Raw genomic sequence first — 21,066 nt, 5'->3', positions numbered from 1 at the left:
TTTATTTAAAAGATACACTGGCAAATATATGAAAAGAAATAGCACAAGGCTATTCACTGCAGTGCTTTTTCTTACATTAAAAGACTGGAAACAATCCAGATACCCATTAGGAGGGGACCAGTCATTAAGCTGTACTACATTCGTATAATAAAGTGCTGTGGAGCTGAGCTGAGAATGAGGGATCACAGAGATGTATTCCTAAGTGAAGACAGCAGAGTAAAGGGGAGTCTGCATAGTATATTATGGTTTATCTGGAGGTGGGTGGATATAAATATATTTTTTAAATTTAAGGAAGGATATACCACAGATTCTTTTTCTTTTTTAATTTTTTTTATTTTACATGCAAATCAGTTAGCATATAGTGCAACAATGATTTCAGGAGTATATTCCTTAATGCCGCTTACCCATTTAGCCCATCCCCCCTCCCACAACCCCTCCTGTAACCCTCTGTTTGTTCTCCATATTTAAGAGTCTCTTGTTTTGTCCCCCTCCCTGTTTTTATATTACTTTTGCTTCCCTTCCCTTGTGTTCATCTGTTCTGTGTCTTAAAGTCCTCATATGAGTGAAGTCATATGATATTTGTCTTTCTCTGACTAATTTCACTTAGCATAGTACCCTCTAGTTCCACCACGTGATTGCAAATAGCAAGATTTCATTCTTTCTGATTGCTGAGTAATACTCCATTGTGTATATATATACCACATCTTCTTTATCCATTCATCCATCGATGGACATTTGGGCTCTTTCCATACATTGTTGATAGTGCTGCTATAAACATTGGGGTGCATGTGCCCCTTCGAAACAGCACACCTGTATCCCTTGGATAAATACGTAGTAGTGCATTTGCTGGGTCGTAGGGTAGTTCTATTTTTAATTTTTTGAGGAACCCCCATACTGTTTTCCGGAGTGGCTGCACCAGTTTGCATTCCCACCAGCAGTGCAAAAGAGATCTCTTTCTCTGTATGCTTGCCAACATCTGTTGTTGCCTGAGTTGTTAATGTTAGCCATTCTGACAGGTGTGAGGTGGTATCTCATTGTGGCTTTGGTCTGTATTTCCATGATGATGAGTCATGTTGAGCATTTTTCATGTGTCAGTTGGCCATTTAGATGTCTTCTTTGGAGAAGTGTCTATTCATGTCTCTTGCCCATTTTTCACTGGATCATTTGTTTTTTGGGTGTTGAGTTTGATAAGTCCTTTATAGATTTTGGACTAACCCTTTATCTGACATGTCATTTGCAAATATCTTCTCCCATTCTATCAGTTGCCTTTTAGTTTTGCTGATTGTTTCCTTTGCTGTGCAGAAGCTTTTTATTTTGATGAGGTCCCTGTAGTTCATTTTTGCTTTTGTTTCCCTTGCCTCCAGAGACGTGTTGAGTAAGAAGTTGCTGCGGCCAAGATGAAAGAGGTTTTTGCCTCCTTTCTTCTCGAGGATTTTGATGGCTTCCTGTCTTACATTGAGGTCTTTCATCCATTTTGAGTCTATTTTTGTGTATGGTGTAAGAAAGTGGTCCAGGTTCATTCTTCTGCATGTCACTGTCCAGTTTTCCCAGCACCACTTGCTGAAGAGACTGTTTTTATTCCATTGGATATTCTTTCCTGCTTTGTCAAAGATTAGTTGGCCATATTTTATGGGTCCATTTCTGGGTTCTCTATTCTGGTCCATTGATCTGAGTGTTCTTGTGCCAGTACCTTACTGTCTTGATGATTACAGCTTTGTAGTATAGCTTGAGGTCTGGGATTGTGATGCCTCTGGCTTTGGTTTTCTTTTTCAAGATTGCTTTGGCTATTCGGGGTCTTTTCTGGTTCCATACAAATTTTAGGATTATTTGTTCTAGCTCTGTGAAGAATACTGGTGTTACTTTGATAGGGATTGCATTGAATATGTAGATTGCTTTGGGTAGTATCGACATTTTAACAATATTTGTTTTTCCTACCGAGGAGTATGGACTGTTCTTATATTTTTTTGTGCCTTCTTCAATTTCTTTTGTAAGCTTTCTATAGTTTTCAGCATATAGATTTTTCACCTCTTTGGTTAGATTTATTCCTAGGTATTTTATGGTTTTTGGTGCTCCACAAAGCATCTTCACTGAAAGTGCCCCATGCATACCTCCAGAAAGGGTTGGTGAAGTAACTTTCATGGCAGTGTTGGTTCTGGGTGTGGACCTGTGAGTTCTGGGCTCTAGTTCTAGCTCTGGGAATCTGGCTGGCTGAACCTTTCCGCCTACAATGTTACATACTGGTCACCTGATGGTGTGGGTTTTAGTCCTCATCTTCCTTCACCCTGACTTTGGGCAAGTCATTTCTCCTTACCCAAACTCAAGCCTTCACCCCAGCGCGTTAGAGGCTTGGAATAGAGGATAATCAATCGGCTGTTAAAAGCCTAGGAAAGTGAGTTCACAGACTCCTACCTCCTTAGGAATTTCAGTTTGCTGTGTCATGACCTCCCTCTTCTGGTAATTTAACATGTAACTATTTAGCAAGTTTTCCTGACAGCCTTCCATGGGCCAAGCGCTATAGATAAACAGGTAAAAAAGCAAATCCCCTCTCCTTGAGAGACAGTCTAATTGAGGGCGCAGACCAGAAATGATGGATTCTAACCCTAGCTGACATATGACCAAGTGAAGGATTATAAAAGGACTGATTCACTTTTCCTGAGAAGATTAGGAAGAAACACCAAGGAGGAGGAGCTGGGCTCTGAAGAATGAGTAAGAGTTCACCAAACAGACTGGGGGAAACAGGCAGGGGAAGCCATGCAGAGGCTGAGAGGGAGCAAATGCACGGCAGGTCCGTGGAATGGCAGGCAGCCTGAGGTGGCGACAGGGCCAACAAGTAGAAGAGAGTGGACAGAGAGGGTAGAAGATGAGGCTGAAGCCAGAATCTGAAGAATCTCCTAAAATGAATATTTGAGATTTACTCCTTCAGGGTGGCCCACAAACTTAATTTTTGCTTCCCTGGCATAAATTCATTTCCTTCAAATTTCTATTACTGTCTGAAACTTAGTTCCTACATAGATCAGGAACAGGTTCTCAATTATTAAGATCATTACACTATTTGAAAACTTTCTAGGTTTCTGGCCAAATGTTAGTAACTGCTGAAGCTGGATGGCGGGTATAGGCAGGGTCATCATGCTGTTTTTTCCACTTTTCCTTCCTCTCTTTTCGAAACACTAATTATGAAAAAAAAATTCTCAGACATACAAAAGTAAAGAGAATAGTAGAATAAATTCCCATGTTCTCACCCATCAGCTTTAATAATTAACTCATGGCCAGTCTTGCTTCATCTGTTCTGTTCACTCTCCCAGTCCCCAGGTTATTTTGAAAAAGATCCCTCACATCCTATCACAGCATCTCTAAGTGGTTCATTATGTATTTCTATAATGATTCTTTTTGAAAAATCTAACGGCTTAAAAAAAAAAAACAAAGTGGGGCACCTGGGTGGCTCAGTCAGTGAAGCATCTGACTTTGGCTCAGGTCATGATCTCACAGTCCGTGAGTTCAAGCCCCAAGTTGGGCTCTGTGCTGACAGCTCAGAGCCTGGAGCCTGCTTCAGAGTCTGTGTCTCCCTCTCTCTCTGCTCCTCCCCTGCTCATGCTCTCTCTCTGTCTCAAAAATAAATAAAAACATTAAAAATCTTTTTTAAAAAAAGGATTTTTAAAAAAGGGATGCCGGCTGGCTCAGTAGGTGGAGCATGCAAGTCTTCATCTTGGGGTCATGAGTTCAAGCCCCATGTTGGGCATAAAGCTTAAAAAAAAAAATTATAATATTAAAAAAACCCAAAACATAATTGTAGTACCATTATCACTTTTAAAAATTAATATTAATTCCTTAGCCTCATCCAAAATCTATGCATCGTCTCAATTTTTTTCTTTTTTGGAGACTGACTCAAAATCCATCTAGGGCCCATGCACTGCAACTGACTGAGATACCCGAAGTTGATTTTAACATATGTTTCCCTGCCATGATTTTTTTTCCCGGTGGTTCATTTGTTGAAGCAATGGATCTTCTGTCCTACACAACTTCCCCCTGGTCTGTTCTCAGATGATTACATCCTTATTGTGCTGTTAACATGGTGCTCAACAAAGGAGGTCACAGGCCCAGTGCGGTCCTTCATCTGCTTGTGGACAGTCCAAGAAGGGCTTGCACCAACCTTTAAGCAACCGACTCACTCAGCACATTGCTTAGTTCAGCTCACCTTGTTTCCACAGTCAGATTTTCATAGAGCAGGAAGCCGTAGGTAAATAACTAAATACCATGTCATCTATATCCATTCTGGTGCAAAGGACTTACCTTGTGACACTTGAGTACTCTGAGCAACACTGGCTTAATAAATATACTCTTTGACACTGTTTCCTATGAATTGGAGTTAGAGGCTTGATTGGATTCAGGCTCAAGTTTGGGGGCAGCCTATCTCATGGGTGGTCCTGTGTGTTTCCTTACAAGACAAAAAATGTCTTCTTGTCTCCTTGTATGTCATCAGCACTGTTGGTGATCATGCTTTAATAGAGGATGCAAAACGGTGATATTCAAATCCTATTATTCCTTCTTTGTTTAGTGGTGAGAATGTTCTATAAAGAGAAACCCCTCACTACTTGGTTACCCTGAGAGCCAGATCATGTTTACCAATTTCCAAAATGATGAATCCTCCACAGGTAAACAGTGAATTTCTTCTGGCATGTATTAGTATGTACCAGTATAAATTAAAAGATTCAAGCATTTTGGGGGGATACTATTACCAATGACTGGATTTTAAAACAAATTGTAGTATTATTCTTATTGATGCTCGAATGTTTCCATGTTTGGCCAGCAGAGTCTCTTTTGAAATAAGCCTAGCAGTTTTTGATAAGCTTCCTTGCTTCCTGGTGTAAGTTGTTTCATGTAAAAAATCCTGGCTCTCAATCATATCAACATAATTAATCATTTACTTTTTTACACAATATGCTACCACCTATGAAATAACTGCTAAGGGGTGCCTATGTGGCTCAGTTGATTAAGTGTCCGACTTGGGCTCAGGTCACGATCTCACAGTTCATGAGTTTAAGCCCCGCGTTGGGCTCTGCGCTGATAGCTCAGAGCCTGGAGCCTACTTCAGATTCTGTGTCTCCCTTCTCTCTGCCCCACCTCTGCCCCTGCTCACACTCTGTCTCTCTCTCTCTCTGAAAAATAAACATTTAAAAAATTTTAAAAAAACTGCTGAAAGCAATGTGAAGGTTATTTTGCCACTCTTCCTTTCTTTAGAGTATAGGGCAGGTTGATTGCACTGACGGCACCGATTTTAAGCTGTATTACAAAAAAAATTTAAAAATTAAATAAAAAAATAAAATAAAAGATGCTTTGTGGAGCACTGGACAATAGCGATAAAGTGCGCAGCTTTAGGGCCTTGATGTTCTCATCCAAAAGTAGAGGGCATGTACATTGAGAGGTGGCATAGAGGAGGCAGATTATCAAGCCTCTAAGCCTAAGCACATGCCACTGCTGCTGAGCTGCAGAGTTGAGTTGAGCAGGATTTCAGGGTCACATCTGAGCACAGCAAGAGCACCATGATCTGTCAGCATCCCCTTCCAGGGGTTGGGTTCACAGAGGGATGGCTAATGAGGCACGTGTTTGCCATTGCTGGTTGGGCAGGATTAGTGAACCTGTTAGATGTGCGATTTGGGGCTTCTTAAAATTGTCTTTGTCTTTGTTGCATTTTCAGTGTTTTTTTTTTCCTTAAGGAAAAAAATTTGAACTAACAGAACGTCTTTGTTGTTTCAGATATGAAGACAGACATGCCTATAATCACGTCAGAAAAGTAAGTCATGATGGCCTTGGCCAGAGCTACAACTTAAATCAGATCTGTTTGTAGATAACCTTTTCCACTGTGGTAGTCCATGGCTTTTTTTTTTCTTTTTGGTAGTGTATGTGTCCTTGAAAATTATGTCTGAACTTATTGTGGATCAAATTGAATTTGAAATGTATTGTTTACTTTTTTAAATAATCCTAAACCAAATATTTTGCCCTTCTAATTCCTTCCAAATTATGAACAATTACCCTGTAATGTATATGTCTTTAAGTGCTAAGATGCATACACTTATACACTTAGGTCTAAAATTGGCCTCCTGCCCTGTCCTCTTTCCTTGTTCTGCACTTGCAGGGTGACAGAAACACTTTCACAGAGATTCTTCCTCATCCACTCACACAGCCACAATTCCTTCCTCTAGCTTTTCTTTACACTCTTCCCATTTCCCCCAAACTTTTCTCCCTGACCCCCCCGAACACATGCACTGCCTAGCTATCACTGTACATCCCACGATCCAGCCTACATACCACTCTCCTAGAGGTTCTTTCCTCACCACCACCCCACCCTTGGTTGAGGTCATTCCTCTGGCTCCCATGCAGTCTGCCTTGGCGTCCCTCCCTGTGCCGTCCATCACATACCTGGATTGAGACTATCGGTTCCTGGAGAGCAGAGACCATGCCGGATTCCTCCCTTCAGCCCCAACACTTAGTGGTCCCTTGGTAGGATTTTGTTGACTCAATGTTCATGCATTTAAATCTTCATTGAGGGGCATCTGGGTAGCTCATTCAGTTAGGCATCCAACTCTTGATTTCAGCTCAGGTCATAATCTCATGATTCATGAGTGTGTGCCCTGTGCTGGGCTCTGTGCTGACAGCTCAGAGCTTGGAGTCTGCTTGGGATCATTTGTCTCCCCCCAACCCCCACCCCTGCCCTGCTCACACACGTGAGTATTTTCTTTCTCTCTCTCAAAAACAAACAAACTTGATAGATAGATAGATAGATAGATAGATAGATAGATAGATGGATAAAGGCACCTGGGTAACTCAGTTGGCTGAGTGTCCAACTTCAGCTCAGGTGATGATCTCACAGTTCATGAGTTCGAGCCCCACATCAGGCTGTCTGTTGTCATCACAGAGCCCACTTCAGATCTCCTGTCCCCCTTTCCCTCTCTACCTCTCTCCTGTTTACACTCTGTCTCTCAAAAATGAACGTTAAGGGGCGCCTGGGTGGCGCAGTCGGTTAAGCGTCCAACTTCAGCCAGGTCACGATCTCACGGTCCGTGAGTTCGAGCCCCGCGTCAGGCTCTGGGCTGATGGCTCGGAGCCTGGAGCCTGTTTCCGATTCTGTGTCTCCCTCTCTCTCTGCCCCTCTCCCGTTCATGCTCTGTCTCTGTCTGTCCCATAAATAAATAAAAACGTTGAAAAAAAAATTAAAAAAAAAAAATGAACGTTAAAAAAAATTTAGGGGTGCCTGTGTGGCTCAGTCGTTTAAGCATCTGACTCTTGATTTCAGCTTGGGTCATGATCTCATGGTTCGTGAGTTCAAGCCCCACATCAGGCCCCATGCTGACTCTGGCTCAAGCTTGCACTCTGTCTCAAAATAAATAAATTTTAAAATATATATATAAGAATTATACTAATAAATAAATACTTAAAAAACATATAAATAAATAAATCCTCAACATCCTTGAAGGGCAACTCAAAGTGCACCTCTTCTGTAAGCCTCCTAAAAATATCCATGCCCACGATGATGTTTCATCTTGCTTCTAGCACATACTGGCAGAATCTGACAGCTCCTTTTCGGTTTCGTGCTCGGTAACCCCATGGCCAGAGGAGTGGCCAGGAGGCAGTGATACCGGGGAGATCTCAGTGGCTGCTCTGGCTATAACTGCAGGCAGGGGCTGGATGTCAGGTTCTAGTCCATGGGAGGGGCCTGCTAAGGACCCAGCAGAGCCCCCATCCCAGGAGTAGAGCCCCCATCCCAGTAGTAGCTGCAGAAAAGCCGCAGTCAACACTAAGACTCAGAAACAGAGCAGAAGCCTGACCCTCAGAACTGCATCCGGATCATGCTGGCAGTGAACATGGCATGGCATCAAGCCATTTTGAGTATGTGAGGTTCTGGATGGGGGGAGATTGCCACCTACCTGGGGTTATCCCTTCATAAGCGCTATAGTAATAACGTTCCAAGGATTTTATTGATCCTTGTAGTAGTTTCCTAGAGCTACCATAACAAAGTACCACAAGCTTGGCTTGTGGCTTGTGGCTTAAAAGAGCAGAAATGTATTCTCATACTTCTGGAGACCAGAAGTCCAAAATCAAGGTGTCACCTGGGGTGTGCTCTCTCGGAAGACTCTAGAGGATGATCCTTCCATCTTCCATGTCTGGCCTTAGCTTCTGGTGGTAGCCAGCAATCTTTGGCCTTCCTTAACTTGAAGATGCATCCCTCACGGTTCTTTATTTTCGCGTGGAGGTCCCCTTGTGTCTGTCTCTGTGTCTGTGTCCAAATTTCCTTCTTCCTTCAAGGATACCACTCAGTACCACTTCATCATAACTTGGTTACATCTGCGAAGGCCCTGTTTCCAGAGAAGGTCACATTCACAGGTGCCAGGGGCTAGGATTTAACCATATCTGACAACTCTGTCAGAAAATTATGCCCCCTTATCAATACTTGATTCATTATTAGGCCATAATAATTACAGTCACAATCTAAATATTAAAAAAATACTAAATATTAAAAAAAGGGCTTATTTTTATATTTTAGATTAATTTTCCAGCTTAAATACTTGTTATAATTGTTTCTTTACTATTCCCTCTGAAACTCTGATCCATTTCTCTTTTTTTTTTTTTATTTTTTTTTTTTAACGTTTATTTATTTTTGAGACAGAGACAGAGCATGAGCAGGGGAGGAGCAGAGAGAGAGGGAGACACAGACTCTGAAGCAGGCTCCAGGCTCTGAGCTGTCAGCACAGAGCCCGACGCGGCGCTTGAACTCACGGACCGTGATATCATGACCTGAGCCAAAGTCGGACGCTTAACCGACCAAGCCACCCAGGCGCCCCTCTGATCCATTTCTCAAGTGCATTCACTCTGATTGGCCTTTACCTTCCATGAAATCCTTTCTGGAGATGGGGATCAGGGCCTTCAGATAATGCCCAAGGGGACTGAAGTATGTTGGTTGTGTCCTTGAAGGACTAGCCCTGAGAGGGGTGCTGGTCTCCCCTCCTCTTTTGTGGTCCTTTATTCACCCAGCATTTACTGCAGGTGCCTGTGTGTCAGGCACTGGCTAGGTGCTGCAGATAGAAGAGGAGGAAAAGATTCCGTCCCTGTTCTCAAGGGATTCAGTCTAGTGGGAGAGGAAGAGAGGAAGCAATTGCACTCTTCGTGATAAATATGGTGATATATTACCATCACCATTGTCGTGGTCAGTGGGTACTGGTTGCTCCAGTAGTGCTGGTTCCCAGTCTGTATGCTTTACCTGACATCGCAGTTCATCTTCTCAAGAAGCCTTTGAGGTAGATGTACTTATTTCCGTCTCATATGTGGGGAACCTAGAAACAGCTTGTCTGAGATTATGTCAGCTCAGACCAGGCAGTTGAGCTCCAGAGCCTCTGAGGAAGTGACACATAGAACAGTACCGTAGTTGTACATGCTGGTGTTTCTTGGGTATACTCCACATACGAGGTACTCTACTATCTCTGAAGTCCTAACATCACCCCTGGAGGTAGGTCCTGTTGTTATCTGACAGGTGAGGAAGTAGAACCCGATGAGGTTACGTAACTTGCTCAAGGGTAGTACTTAGACTTAAGCACACTGACTCAAAACCATTTTGCTGTGATCTTCCAGTAATAAATAGGCATTAATCAATAGGCGGTGGAGAAGGGTGTTCCATGCTAAAGAAAGAGGTGTGTTCAAAGAAATAGAAACAGAAAAAGCAGAGGTGTATTCACATGGTACACCATTTTCTGTAGTCTGGTGTCCCTAAACTGAGTCTGCTTTTCCCTAGCCTCATTGTTGCTTCTAATCATAGCTACCACCTTTTCCTCCTGCCGGTCTGCGCCTTATGTTTCCTGACTTTTACTTTTCACTTTTTTCTTCCTGCGGCCTCTCCAGCAGTGTTTGGGGGTAATCGCAGCAGGATTTGGCTTTTTAAGGTATTGCCAGCCAATGAGCCGACACCTGCTCTGTGACTCATAGGCCATATGTCTTAGTCATTTGTGTATCTGGCTGTTTTCATCACCAGTCTTACTCAGAGGCTTTCTTCCACATGCTTTTGCAGCCACTGTCTCACTTGAGCTTTCATAAATGAACATCTGAGGTCATTATGAGGCAGGAATGCAGGTGTGATTCTGGCCTCTTGCAGAAGAGCAAAGAGACAGAGAGGCTAAGTGGCTTAGCTCGGAATCACACAAAAGAACCAACTGCAGAACCCAGATCTAGTGCAGGGCTTGTCCCCACATGGCTGTCCCTGCTCTCAAAGAGCAGTTAATTAAGATGTACATTTCCATTCATTAAAAATGTTATTTGTGGGGTGCGTGGGTGGCCCAGTCGGTTAAGCACCCAACTTCAGCTCAGGTCATGACCTCATGGTTCATGGGTTCAAGCCCCACATCAGGCTCTGTGCTGACAGGTCAGAGCCTGGAGCCTGCTTCAGGTTCTGTGTCTCCCTCTCTCTCTGTCCCTCCACCACTCGTGCTCTGTCTCTCTCAAAAAATAAACATTAAATGAAAATTTTTTGATGTTATTTGTATTTCTTAATGTAATATATGTGAGTCAAAATGATTTTATTTTTTTCATATTTATTTTTGAGAGAGACAGAGCATGAGCAGGGGAGGGGCAGGGAGAGAGGGAGACACAGAACCCGAAGCAGTCTCCAGTCTCTGACCTGTCAGCACAGAGCCCGACACAGGGCTTGAACTCACGAACTACGAGATCATGACCTGAGCTGAAGTCAGACATTTAACCGACTGAGCTACCCAGGCACCCCAAAATGATTTTATTTTTTAAAATAAATGCGCCTCCATGAGGTAAGTGCAGTTAGTCCTGGTTTAAAGATGAGGAACTGGGCCTTACCACGGTTGTGTAGCTGGTACAAGAACATAATGGAATGAGAGTTTGAACCCATATTTGCCTTGACCACCGTACTGCAGAGAGCAGAGCAGTGGCCTGTGTGTGCTCTCTCTCTCAGTTAGAGATCTTTTGTTCAGAGGGGCAATTGCTGAACCTTTCTTTCAGTGATTCTTCCACATATTTTGAGTCAAGGAATTTGATGAAAGTTGTGGATCCCTTCCCAGAAAAGTACACATTGACACAAAAATTTGTGTTCAGATAAAGGAGATTCATAGACCACGAAGCTGATAAAGCCATTGCTGTAGGTGGTATGAAAAGCAAAGATTCTTTTTAGGTCTCTCGAATGAAAGTTCTTTTAACTGCTTGTAACCGTGGCCATGCTCTCCGTGCAGGTGAGAAGACACCCTGCTGTTGTATGAGCAGCTACATTTTTTTTATTCTGATCATTAAAAGTAATACATAACACCCTTTATGTGGTTACCCCATTTTCTGGGTGGGGGAACAAGCATAGAGAAGTTAAGTAATTGACTTTGTCAAACAATTACAAGTGACAAAGTCAGGCTGAATGTGAAATGTGCAATACAGAGCTCATGCATGTAATCGCGATGTCACCCTGCTTCTCAGGTGTGAAAATAGCTTTGCTAGGTTTTAACCTTTAAATCTAAGATACAATTCCCAATATGTAGGAAGGCATGTTCATCCCCATGTAGGATAAACAGGGTGTGGACAGCTGGGAGATTCTTCTGATGGGTCAGGGTTAAGCAGCCACAAATCTCTTAAATATAACAGCCCGCTTCCTTGTTCAATTGCATGTGAGATGTAGCAGTTTATGACATATTCAACTATCCTTACACAAAGCAAAATACTCAAGGTGAAGAGTAAAATTACCTGTCTTTCAACAAACCATGCCTTCTTAAGTGCTATCAGGCTAACAGCTATAGAGGCAGAAAGTTGCCTTTAGCCCTTCTGATGATGAGATTTTCCAGTATGTCGGTCTGAGCCCACACGGAGGTGTTCCAGTGGCGTTGTCATGTGGTGACATCTCACTGGGACAGAACCCTGTTGTCTTACCTATGACTTTATGTAACTTGGGAAATGTTTGGGGGTTGCCTTTACATTTAAGGAACTAAGCAGGTATTTCCTCACCAAAATATGCTTCAGAAATTATTCTGAGAAAAAGGGCCCTTCCTGCTAGGATGCTTGGCTATATGTATAGCACCATAATAATTTCTTTTCCTATGTAGTGGAAACCTTAGTAGGTACTATGAAAAATATTTATTAAATTCTCATTTTGGAGCTCTCGGGTGGCTCAGTCGGTTAAGCATCTGACTCCTAATTTGGGCTCAGGTCATGATCACGTAGTTTGTGAGTTTGAGCCCCATGTCAGGCTCTGCACTGACAGTACGAAGCCTGCTTGGGATTCTTTCTCTACTTCTGTCTCTGTGCACTCTCTCTCTCAAAATAAATAAATAAACTTAAAATCCTCATTTTTCACTCCCGATACTGAACAAAAGCTCTTTACATTGTGAGTGGGATATTTTTCAGAAAATATTGTGATATCCAAAATTGAGAATAATGTAAAAGAAATCCTGACAAATGACTCCATATTCTCTTTATATTTACCTAAATCATTTGGCCCACCAGTTTTAAATTACATAAACTTTCATACTTCATTAAACTGGGGTCAATTTTTTTTTTTCAAATTGAGAAAAATAGGGGCGCCTGGGTGGTTCAGTCTTTTGAGCATACAACTCTTGATTTTGGCTCACATGATGATCCCAGGGTCGTGGGATCGAGCCCCATGTTGGGCTCCATGCTGAGCAAGGAGCCTGCTTGAGATCTCTCCCTCCCTCCCTCCCTCCCTCCCTCTCTCTCTCTCCCTCTCTCTCCCCCTCCCCCTCCCCTCCCTCTCTCTTCTTCTCCCTCTCTCCCTTCTCCTTCTCCCCCTGTGCCCCTCTCCCCCACTCACACACTCACTCACTCTCTTTCTCAAATAAAAAAAAGTATTCAAAAACCAAAAAAATTAAATGAAGCTCTAATAATAAAAACAAAAATAACACATGCTTATTAGAAATAATTAGAATAATTAGAAAGCACAAAAAAATTATAAAGAAAACACTTACCTATGGCCTGCCACTGAGAAAAACTGCTATAAACATTTCAGCATACTGCCTACCTATCGTTTTTGCATACTGTGTTGTCTTTTGAATATTGAAATTCAAGTATTACTTCATATGTGGAACTTGAGACACTTAAGAGTGTACCATGAAGGAAAGGAAGGGGAAAAAAATGGAAAGAGAGAGGGAAGGAGGCAAACCATAAGAGACTCTTAAATACAGAGGACAAATGAGGGTTGATGAGTGGGGTGGGTGCAGGGGAGAGGGGAAAATGGGAGATGGGCATTGAGGAGGGCATTTGTTGGGATGAGCCCTGGGTGTTGTATTTAAACAATGAATCATGAGAATCTACCCCCAAAACCAAGTGCACATTGCATATACTGTATATTAGCCAACTTGACAATAAATTAAAAAAAAAAAATTCAAGTGTTACTGACGTTATTTCCCTTTTGCAGGTATCAGCGTAGTATAGAATGGGCCACAAAGCTCATGCAAAGACAGGGGCAGGATGAGAGTACAGTGCACAGAATCCTCAAGGATTACACAAAACCACTCGAGCATCCTGGTATAAAAAGGAATGAAGAATTTCAATGGCATGATGAGCTGAATTCTGAAACCATTCCCAAAATGGAAGGTATTGCAGATAGAGAGGAACTTTCTGTGATGAATGGGGGCTCGGAAAAGTCCCTAGACCTGGAGGGTCCTAACGAGCAATCAGACCACCTACAAGAGAGCTCAGGGCCTGACCCACTGACTCCAGATGGCTTGGATGAACACTTGGTAGAGGTTGCCACACTGCAGCACTGCCCCCCACCCCACGTTCATTGCAGCAAAGATATTCTCCCCCAGCGTGACACTCAGCCTGGGGACAGGAGTCCCCAAGTGGATCTCATCTGTGCCAGAGAGAGAGGGCCCAGTGATGAGTATGTGCTGGTAGAGGAAGATGTGTATCATGTGAGCGAGAAAGAATGTGCCCCACGTGAGGAAGTGAGTATAACTGGCCTTTGACAACATGGGTTCAAACTGTATGGATCCACTTATACATGGATTTTTTTTTTTATGTACAGTACAATAAATGTATTTTGTATATGATTTTCTTAATATTTTATTTTCTCTAGCTTTCTTTATTGTACGGATACAGCATATAATACTTAAATATGCCTTAATGAGCTGTGGATGTTATTGGTAAGGTTTCCATTCAACAGTAGGTTATTAGTAGTTAGGTTTTGGGGGAGTCAAAAGTGATACACAGCTTTTCTATTACAGGACGTCAGCACCCTCAGCCCTGCATTGTTCAAGAAGAAAATCATTCACTTCCTCCAGAACCATCTATGTCTGGCCCATAGCAGATGTGGGATGACCAGGGTGTCCCTTACTCGGAACTGGTAGCAGGCCCATATTAAGTACTCAGGGCATGTGAGAGGTGGTGAGACACTCGGAATTCGCAGGCACTGCGTCCCAGCCCTGGTGGCTCAGTAGTTATGAGGGCTGTTTCTACTAAAACTTCAAGTCTGTGAATAACTTATTTTTTTTTTTAATGTATACATTAAAGCAGCTGCAATAATATTCTTTCCCTTGGGTGGGATAAAAAGAAGTGTTGTGGTAAGTACATGTAGTCTTGAGTCTGGCTGCAGCAGAGGGTCTCGGGTATGGAAGTCAGCCAGCATAGGAGAAGCACTGGGAAGCAGACCCAGAGCCACTTCAATGATGGATGCACAGTCAGAGACAGGTGCCCTGAAAATGGTCTATAATAGCTAAAAATGAGAAAATCTAATGGCTAAGTAGTACGTGAAACACCATTTGAAGAAGTGCTATCTACGCTTCAGAATGAGATTGTGAAGTCTAATTAAGAACCTAGGCACACACTTGTGAGGTACAGGTCAGTGAAAAGAAGGACATAAAACAGACCAACAAAAGGATCACAATTGCGGGAAAAATTCTTGGGGAAAAAAGAAATAAATGAAAATGTTAGTCGTAGAAAACCTAAAACTTATTTTTCTACATAATAATAATAAAAATCTATATTTTTAGCAGTATTAAGCCAATAAATGTGAATTCGGAAATTTATAAGAAGCATGTTTGTTTTAAAATGCAATCTGCTCTATGTAACATGTAGTCCTTCCATTTTTTCTCTATGTATTTTCTTTCTTCTGTCTTCAGTTGGCACCAAAAAAGAGATTAATATGCAGAAGAAATCCATATCGGATCTTGGAGTATTTGCAACTTAGCCTAGAAGAGGTATGTTTCCTGCATGTTATTTTTTCAGCTCTTGGTCTCAGGGCCTGGGCAACCTGTAAATGCAGCCCACCTATAAATGCAATTCTGTCTGTAATTCAGCAAGTGAGTATTCAGTAACTGAATGTTATAAATCGGTCTTGAAATGACCATAGTCAGCTTCCAAAGTAGGCCTGCCTAAGTTTCACTCCTTAGCCTTCCTTTCATCAAGTCTAAGATTTTGGGGGTGGGGGACTTCCCTATATCATGAGATACTGTTTATATACCATACCATTCACCCATTTAAAGTGTACAGTTCAGGGGTGCCTGGGTAGCTCAGTTGGCTAAGCCCCTGACTCTTGATCTTGATTCAGGTCATGGTCTTGCAGTTTGTGGGATCAAGCCCCCACATCGGGCTCTGCGCTGACATCACTAACAAGCCTGCTTGGGATTCTCTCTCCCTTCCTCCATGTTCTAGATAGATAGATAGATAGATAGATAGATAGATAGTACAGTTCAGTGGTTTTCAGTATATTTGTGGAGTTTCGCCAGCTTTTAATAAGCTATGATTCATGTTCTAAGTCATGTAATGACTGCTAATTACATAAATGGATTCTAGATATCTCCTTCTGTAGGATTACTAATACATGTTCTCTTAATGCAATAGCTGCATTCCCAAAAGTTGGCTTAAAAGTGACTCACTAAAACTTGCATCTGGGGCACCTGGGTGGCTCAGTCAGTCAAGCATCCAACTTCAGCTCAGGTCATGATCTAGCAGTCTGTGAGTTCAAGCCCTGTGTCAGGCTCTGTGATGACAGCTCAGAGCCTGGAGCCTGCTTCGGATTCTGGGTCTCCCTCACTCTCTCTCTCTGCCCTCCCCTGCTCACACTCTGTTTTGCTGTCTCTCAAAAATAAACATTAAAAAAAATTTTTTTAAGTGCATCATAAATTTTTCCTCTGATTTAAAGTTCCTCTATGCTGTGTTCACCTGTTGTTCAGTCCCTCTTTGTTTGCTTATGTTTATACTGTTCACAGAAGCGTCCTTTCTGCCCTGGAAGATAGCACCCGTTCCTCGCACCCATGTGCCTGTTCCCCAAGAGCGCTCCTGCCTGTCTTGGGTAGCCTCAGCAGTGTCTAGCACCATTCTCAGGAAATGTGTGTTGAATGCATCCACATTGGTAACTTCATAGACATGTCCACAGAGAAATGATTGTGTCTCCATATTCTCTTGATTTCCTTGTCTGTACTTCCTTCCACACAGTGAAGCCAAAGGTACAGCCTTATGGACCAGGAAAGGATGTTTGGAATTATTTACTTCATCTCATTTTACATGAGATAGCTTAGTCTGTTGTCAAAGACAATAGCCACTAGGCACATGTGACTATTCTATTAAACTAATTAAAATGGAGCAAAATGCAGAATTCTGTTTCTTTTATTTTTTTTTAAATTTTCTTTTTTTTTTTGAACGTTTATTTATTTTTGGGACAGAGAGAGACAGAGCATGAACGGGGGAGGGGCAGAGAGAGAGGGAGACAGAATCGGAAACAGGCTCCAGGCTCTGAGCCATCAGCCCAGAGCTTGACGCGGGGCTCGAACTCCCGGACCGCGAGATCGTGACCTGGCTGAAGTCGGACGCTTAACCGACTGCGCCACCCAGGCGCCCCAGAATTCTGTTTCTCAGTTGCGCCAGCTACATTTCAAACACTCAGCAGCTGCTTGTGGATGTAGCAACTGTATTGGATAGCACAGGTGTAGAACATCGTCATCACAGAAAGTTCTGGACAGCACTGTGGATACCCATTCTCTAAGGGCTTGAGCTCTCTGGTCCTTGATTTCTTCTCTGTAAAATTAGGGCTATATAGCATCTCATTCATAAAATGTTCTGGGAATTAACTACTGCTTGTGATGTGTTCAGCACAGTGCCTGATATATAGTAAAATGCTCAGTAAGTGTTACCGCATGCTATTCTTGTCATTATCATTATTAAGTTATTAAATTACTTGTAAATTATAATTAAATTACTTATAAAAGCTAGTTGGAATCTTTTCTTTTGCAGTCAATTTTGCAAAAATTTTCACTGGGTGCTTCCTGTGTGCCAGGCACTGAGCTTAGTAGTAACAATACAGAAATAAACAGACTATGACTCTGGTTCTAAAGGTAGCCCAGAAATAATTACATTCAGTGCAGTCTGTGGATGGTGCCAGTGTTGCTCCTCTGGTATCCTTTACCCAGGATGCTTAATAATTATGATTACTAATTGTAGCTGGGAAGACTTTACAAGGTCGGTGGTATCTGTGGAGGTTAAAGGATAAATGGGGGATTGCCATTTGGACACTGGACAGCATGGGCTCTTTCTTGCAGCTCAGTCCTGGATGGCAATACAGGATGGCTAGACTGTGGAGGGCACAACTATGAGTATCTACCAGGAGTCTGTCTCTCTACCGGGTGGCACCAGGGCACTGCAGACAGCTGTGTCAGGGAAGGGTGAGGACCATAACAAGCATCAATAGGAGGGTGGGCCAGATAGTTGAGGCCAGGAGGAGCCAGGCAGTGTCTCTGCCCTGGGAGGCAGCAGCAGTAGGCAGAGAGCGTTAGGTGTCAGCTCACTGTCCCAGTAGGTGACTACTTGTATTCCGTTCGGTGCTTTTTACAAGAAAAGGGGCTGCTGTCCACTGCTGTCTCCCAAACACTCCCTGAAGAAAAGCAAGAGTGTTGGGAGGTAGGTGAGGTTGCTCTGTGTTCTTGGAAGCTGCTTGGTTCCAGAGGACATTCCAGAGAGGTGTTACAGTTTTCAGGGAGCGTGCAGTGAGACCTAGCTCTGCTTCTCAGTTCTGTTTTGGCAGATTTCCTATGAATGAATCACCCATGTTTGGTGCACCACTCTGCAGTTTAATGTGTTTCCATAAATGTCCTCAGGAACACGGGCGGCCCTTCTGTGGTGATTCAGAGTTCTTTTTAGGGATTGAGAATGGTAATACCACAGCTGACTTAAAGATCTGTCTCTTAGAGATCTGTTACTGAGAACTGTTTTTCTGTTACAATGCTTTGGGCTCTAACTAGATTTAGTGATGTGACATTAAATCCTCATTAAACTCTTCCCTCCATTTTGCTCTGATAGTAAAAACTTACTAATGAGATCTCAAGGGACATACTCGCTCCCTCCCCTGACTTCCCCAGTCTGCTGATGATTTAATTCCAAGTAAAGCCAACTCAACTGAATTAAGATCCACTCCATCTGTAATAAGTACCTAAGAGCAGTTTGTGTACATTCATAAAAGCCGTTTATTTTAGGCCAGTAAATATTAATGAGGCATTGGTTTCATCAGTTCTTAGAGAAACACTTGTTGACTGATAATGGAAAGTTTCTAAGGAACTTAAGTTCTAACACATACCAGGAAGGAGTCTCTTGCTTAGCAAACAGAGGATTGAAATTTTCCAGGCTGTAATATCTAAATCGTTCCTTAAAAAGGAGGGGAAACTAAAATGAATTGAGCAGGTAGGTGCTTTGTGTAGCCTTTAAAATTTTTATAAGATTTAATCTCATTAAATCTTTTTTTTGAGTCCAATAATAATCATTGTATTTATTTTTTTAAATATGAAATTTATTCTCAAATTGATTTCCATATAACACCCAGTGCTCATCCCAACAGGTGCCCTCCTCAATACCCATCATCCACCCTCCCCTCCCCCCCACCCCCCATCAGCCCTCAGTTTGTTCCCAGTTTTTAAGAGTCTCTTATGTTTTGGCTCCCTCCCTCTCTAACCTCTTTTTTTTTTTTTTTTCTTCCCCTCCCCCATGGGCTTCTGTTAAGTTTCTCAGGATCCACATAAGAGTGAAAACATACAGTATCTGTCTTTCTCTGTATGACTTACTTCATTTAGCATAACACTCTCCAGTTCCATCCACGTTCCTACAAAAGGCCATATTTCATTCTTTCTCATTGCCAAGTAGTATTCCATTGTGTGTATAAACCATAATTTCTTTATCCATTCATCAGTTGATGGACATTTAGGCTCTTTCCATAATTTGGCTATTGTTGAAAGTGCTGCTGTAAACATCGGGGTACAAGTGCCCCTTTGCATCAGCACTCCTGTATCCCTTGGGTCAATTCCTAGCAGTACTATTGCTGGGTCATAGGGTAGATCTATTTTTAATTTTTTTTGAGGAACCTCCACACTGTTTTCCAGAGCAGCTGCACTAGTTTGCATTCCCACCAACAGTGCAAGAGGGGTTCCCGTTTCTCCACATCCTCACCAGCATCTATAGTCTCCTGATTTGTTCATTTTAGCCACTCTGACTGGCATGAGGTGGTATCTGAGTGTGGTTTTGATTTGTATTTCCCTGATGAGGAGCGACGTTGAGCATCTTTTCATGTGTCAGTTGGCCATCTGGATGTCTTCTTTGGAAAAGTGTCTGCTTGTGTCTTTTGCCCATTTCTTCACTGGATCATTTGTTTTTTGGGTGTTGAGTTGGATAAGTCCTTTATAGATTTTGGATACTAACCCTTTATCTGATATGTCATTTGCAAGTATCTTCTCCCATTCCATCAGTTGCCTTTTAGTTTGTTGATTGTTTCCTTTGCTATGCAGAAGCTTTTTATCTTGATAAGGTCCTGATAGTTCACTTTTGCTTTTGTTTCCCTTGCCTTGGGAGACATGTCAAGTAAGAAGTTGCTGTGGCCGAGGTCAAAGAGGTTGTTGCCTGTGTTCCCTGGGATTTAGATGGTTTCCTTTGTTATATTTAGGTCTTTCATCCATTTTGAGTTTTTTTACTTTATTTTATTTTTAATGTTTATTCATTTAAAAAAAATTTTTTAATGTTTATTTACTTTTGAATGAGAGAGAGAAACAGCGTGCGAGTGGAGGAGGGGCAGAGAGAAGGAGATGCAGAATCTGAAGCAGGCTCCAGGCTCTGAGCTGTCAGCACAGAGCCCAACGCGGGACTTGAACCCACGAACCGCCAGACCATGACCTGAGCCAAAGTCGGACACTTAACTGACTGAGCCACCCAGGCACTCCAATATTTACTCATTTTTTGAGAGAGAGACAGAGTGTGAGCAGGGGAGGGAAGAGACAGAGAGAGACACAGAATCCGAAGCAGGCTCCAGACTGAGCTGTCAGCAGAGAGCCCAGCGTGGGGCACAGACTCACCAAACCATCAGCTCATGACCTGAGCTGAAGTTGGACACTTAACCAGCCAAGCCACTCAGGCGCCCCCATTTTGAGTTTATTTTTGTGTATCGTGTAAGAAAGTGGTCCAGGTTCATATTTCTGCATGTCGCTGTCCAGTTTTCCCAGAACCATTTGCTGAAGAGACTGTCTTTATTCCATTGGATACTCTTTTCCAGCTTTGTCGAAGAGTAGTTGGCCATACATTTGTGAGTCCATTTCTGAGTTCTCTATTTTGTTGCATTGATCTATGTGTCTGTTTTTGTGCCAGTACCACACTGTCTTGATAATTACAGCCTTGTAATACAGCTTGAAGTCTGGAATTGTGATGCTTCCAGCTGTGATTTTCTTTTTCAACATTACTTTGGCTATTCCAGGTCTTTTCTGGTTCCATACAAATTTTAGAATTGTTTGTTCTAGCTCTGTAAAGAATGCTGGTATTATTTTGATAGGGATTGCATTGAATGTGTAGATTCCTTTGGGTAGTATCAACATTTTAACAATATTTGTTCTTCCAACCCATGATCATGGAATGCTTTTCCATGTCTTTGTGTCTTCAGTTTCTTTCATAAGATTCCTGTAGTTTTCAGCATGCAGATCTTTTACCTCTTTGATTAGGTTTATTCCCAGGTATTTTTTGGTTTTCAGTGCCATTGTAAATGGGATCAGTTCCTTGATTTCTGTTTCTACTGCTTCATTATTGGCGTCTATAAATGCAACTGAT

At 42.3% G+C, this 21,066-nt stretch overlaps 1 protein-coding gene across 3 annotated transcripts in view; it reads left to right on the top strand.

Moving 5' to 3' along the window:
• The window catches only part of TSEN2 (tRNA splicing endonuclease subunit 2), a 50,436-nt gene that overhangs the window by 9,066 nt on the left and 20,304 nt on the right, over positions 1-21,066 (top strand). For 2 of the 3 annotated variants that reach the window (XM_040491937.1, XM_040491936.1), the window contains 3 exons: positions 5,752-5,788; positions 13,415-13,946; positions 15,120-15,197. In XM_040491937.1, the coding sequence (XP_040347871.1) occupies positions 5,752-5,788; positions 13,415-13,946; positions 15,120-15,197 (647 nt within the window). Of the gene's footprint in view, positions 1-5,521; positions 5,594-5,751; positions 5,789-13,414; positions 13,947-15,119; positions 15,198-21,066 lie in introns of those variants that run through there. The other variant, XM_040491938.1, reaches the window with a different exon arrangement.

The sequence above is a fragment of the Herpailurus yagouaroundi genome, unplaced genomic scaffold (assembly GCF_014898765.1).
Source record: "Herpailurus yagouaroundi ecotype Mexico unplaced genomic scaffold, PumYag 183, whole genome shotgun sequence".
Classification (NCBI taxonomy): Eukaryota; Metazoa; Chordata; class Mammalia; order Carnivora; family Felidae; genus Herpailurus; species Herpailurus yagouaroundi.
The sequence above is the reverse complement of the archived record's forward strand: the minus strand, read 5'-3'. Positions and strand labels throughout refer to the sequence as shown.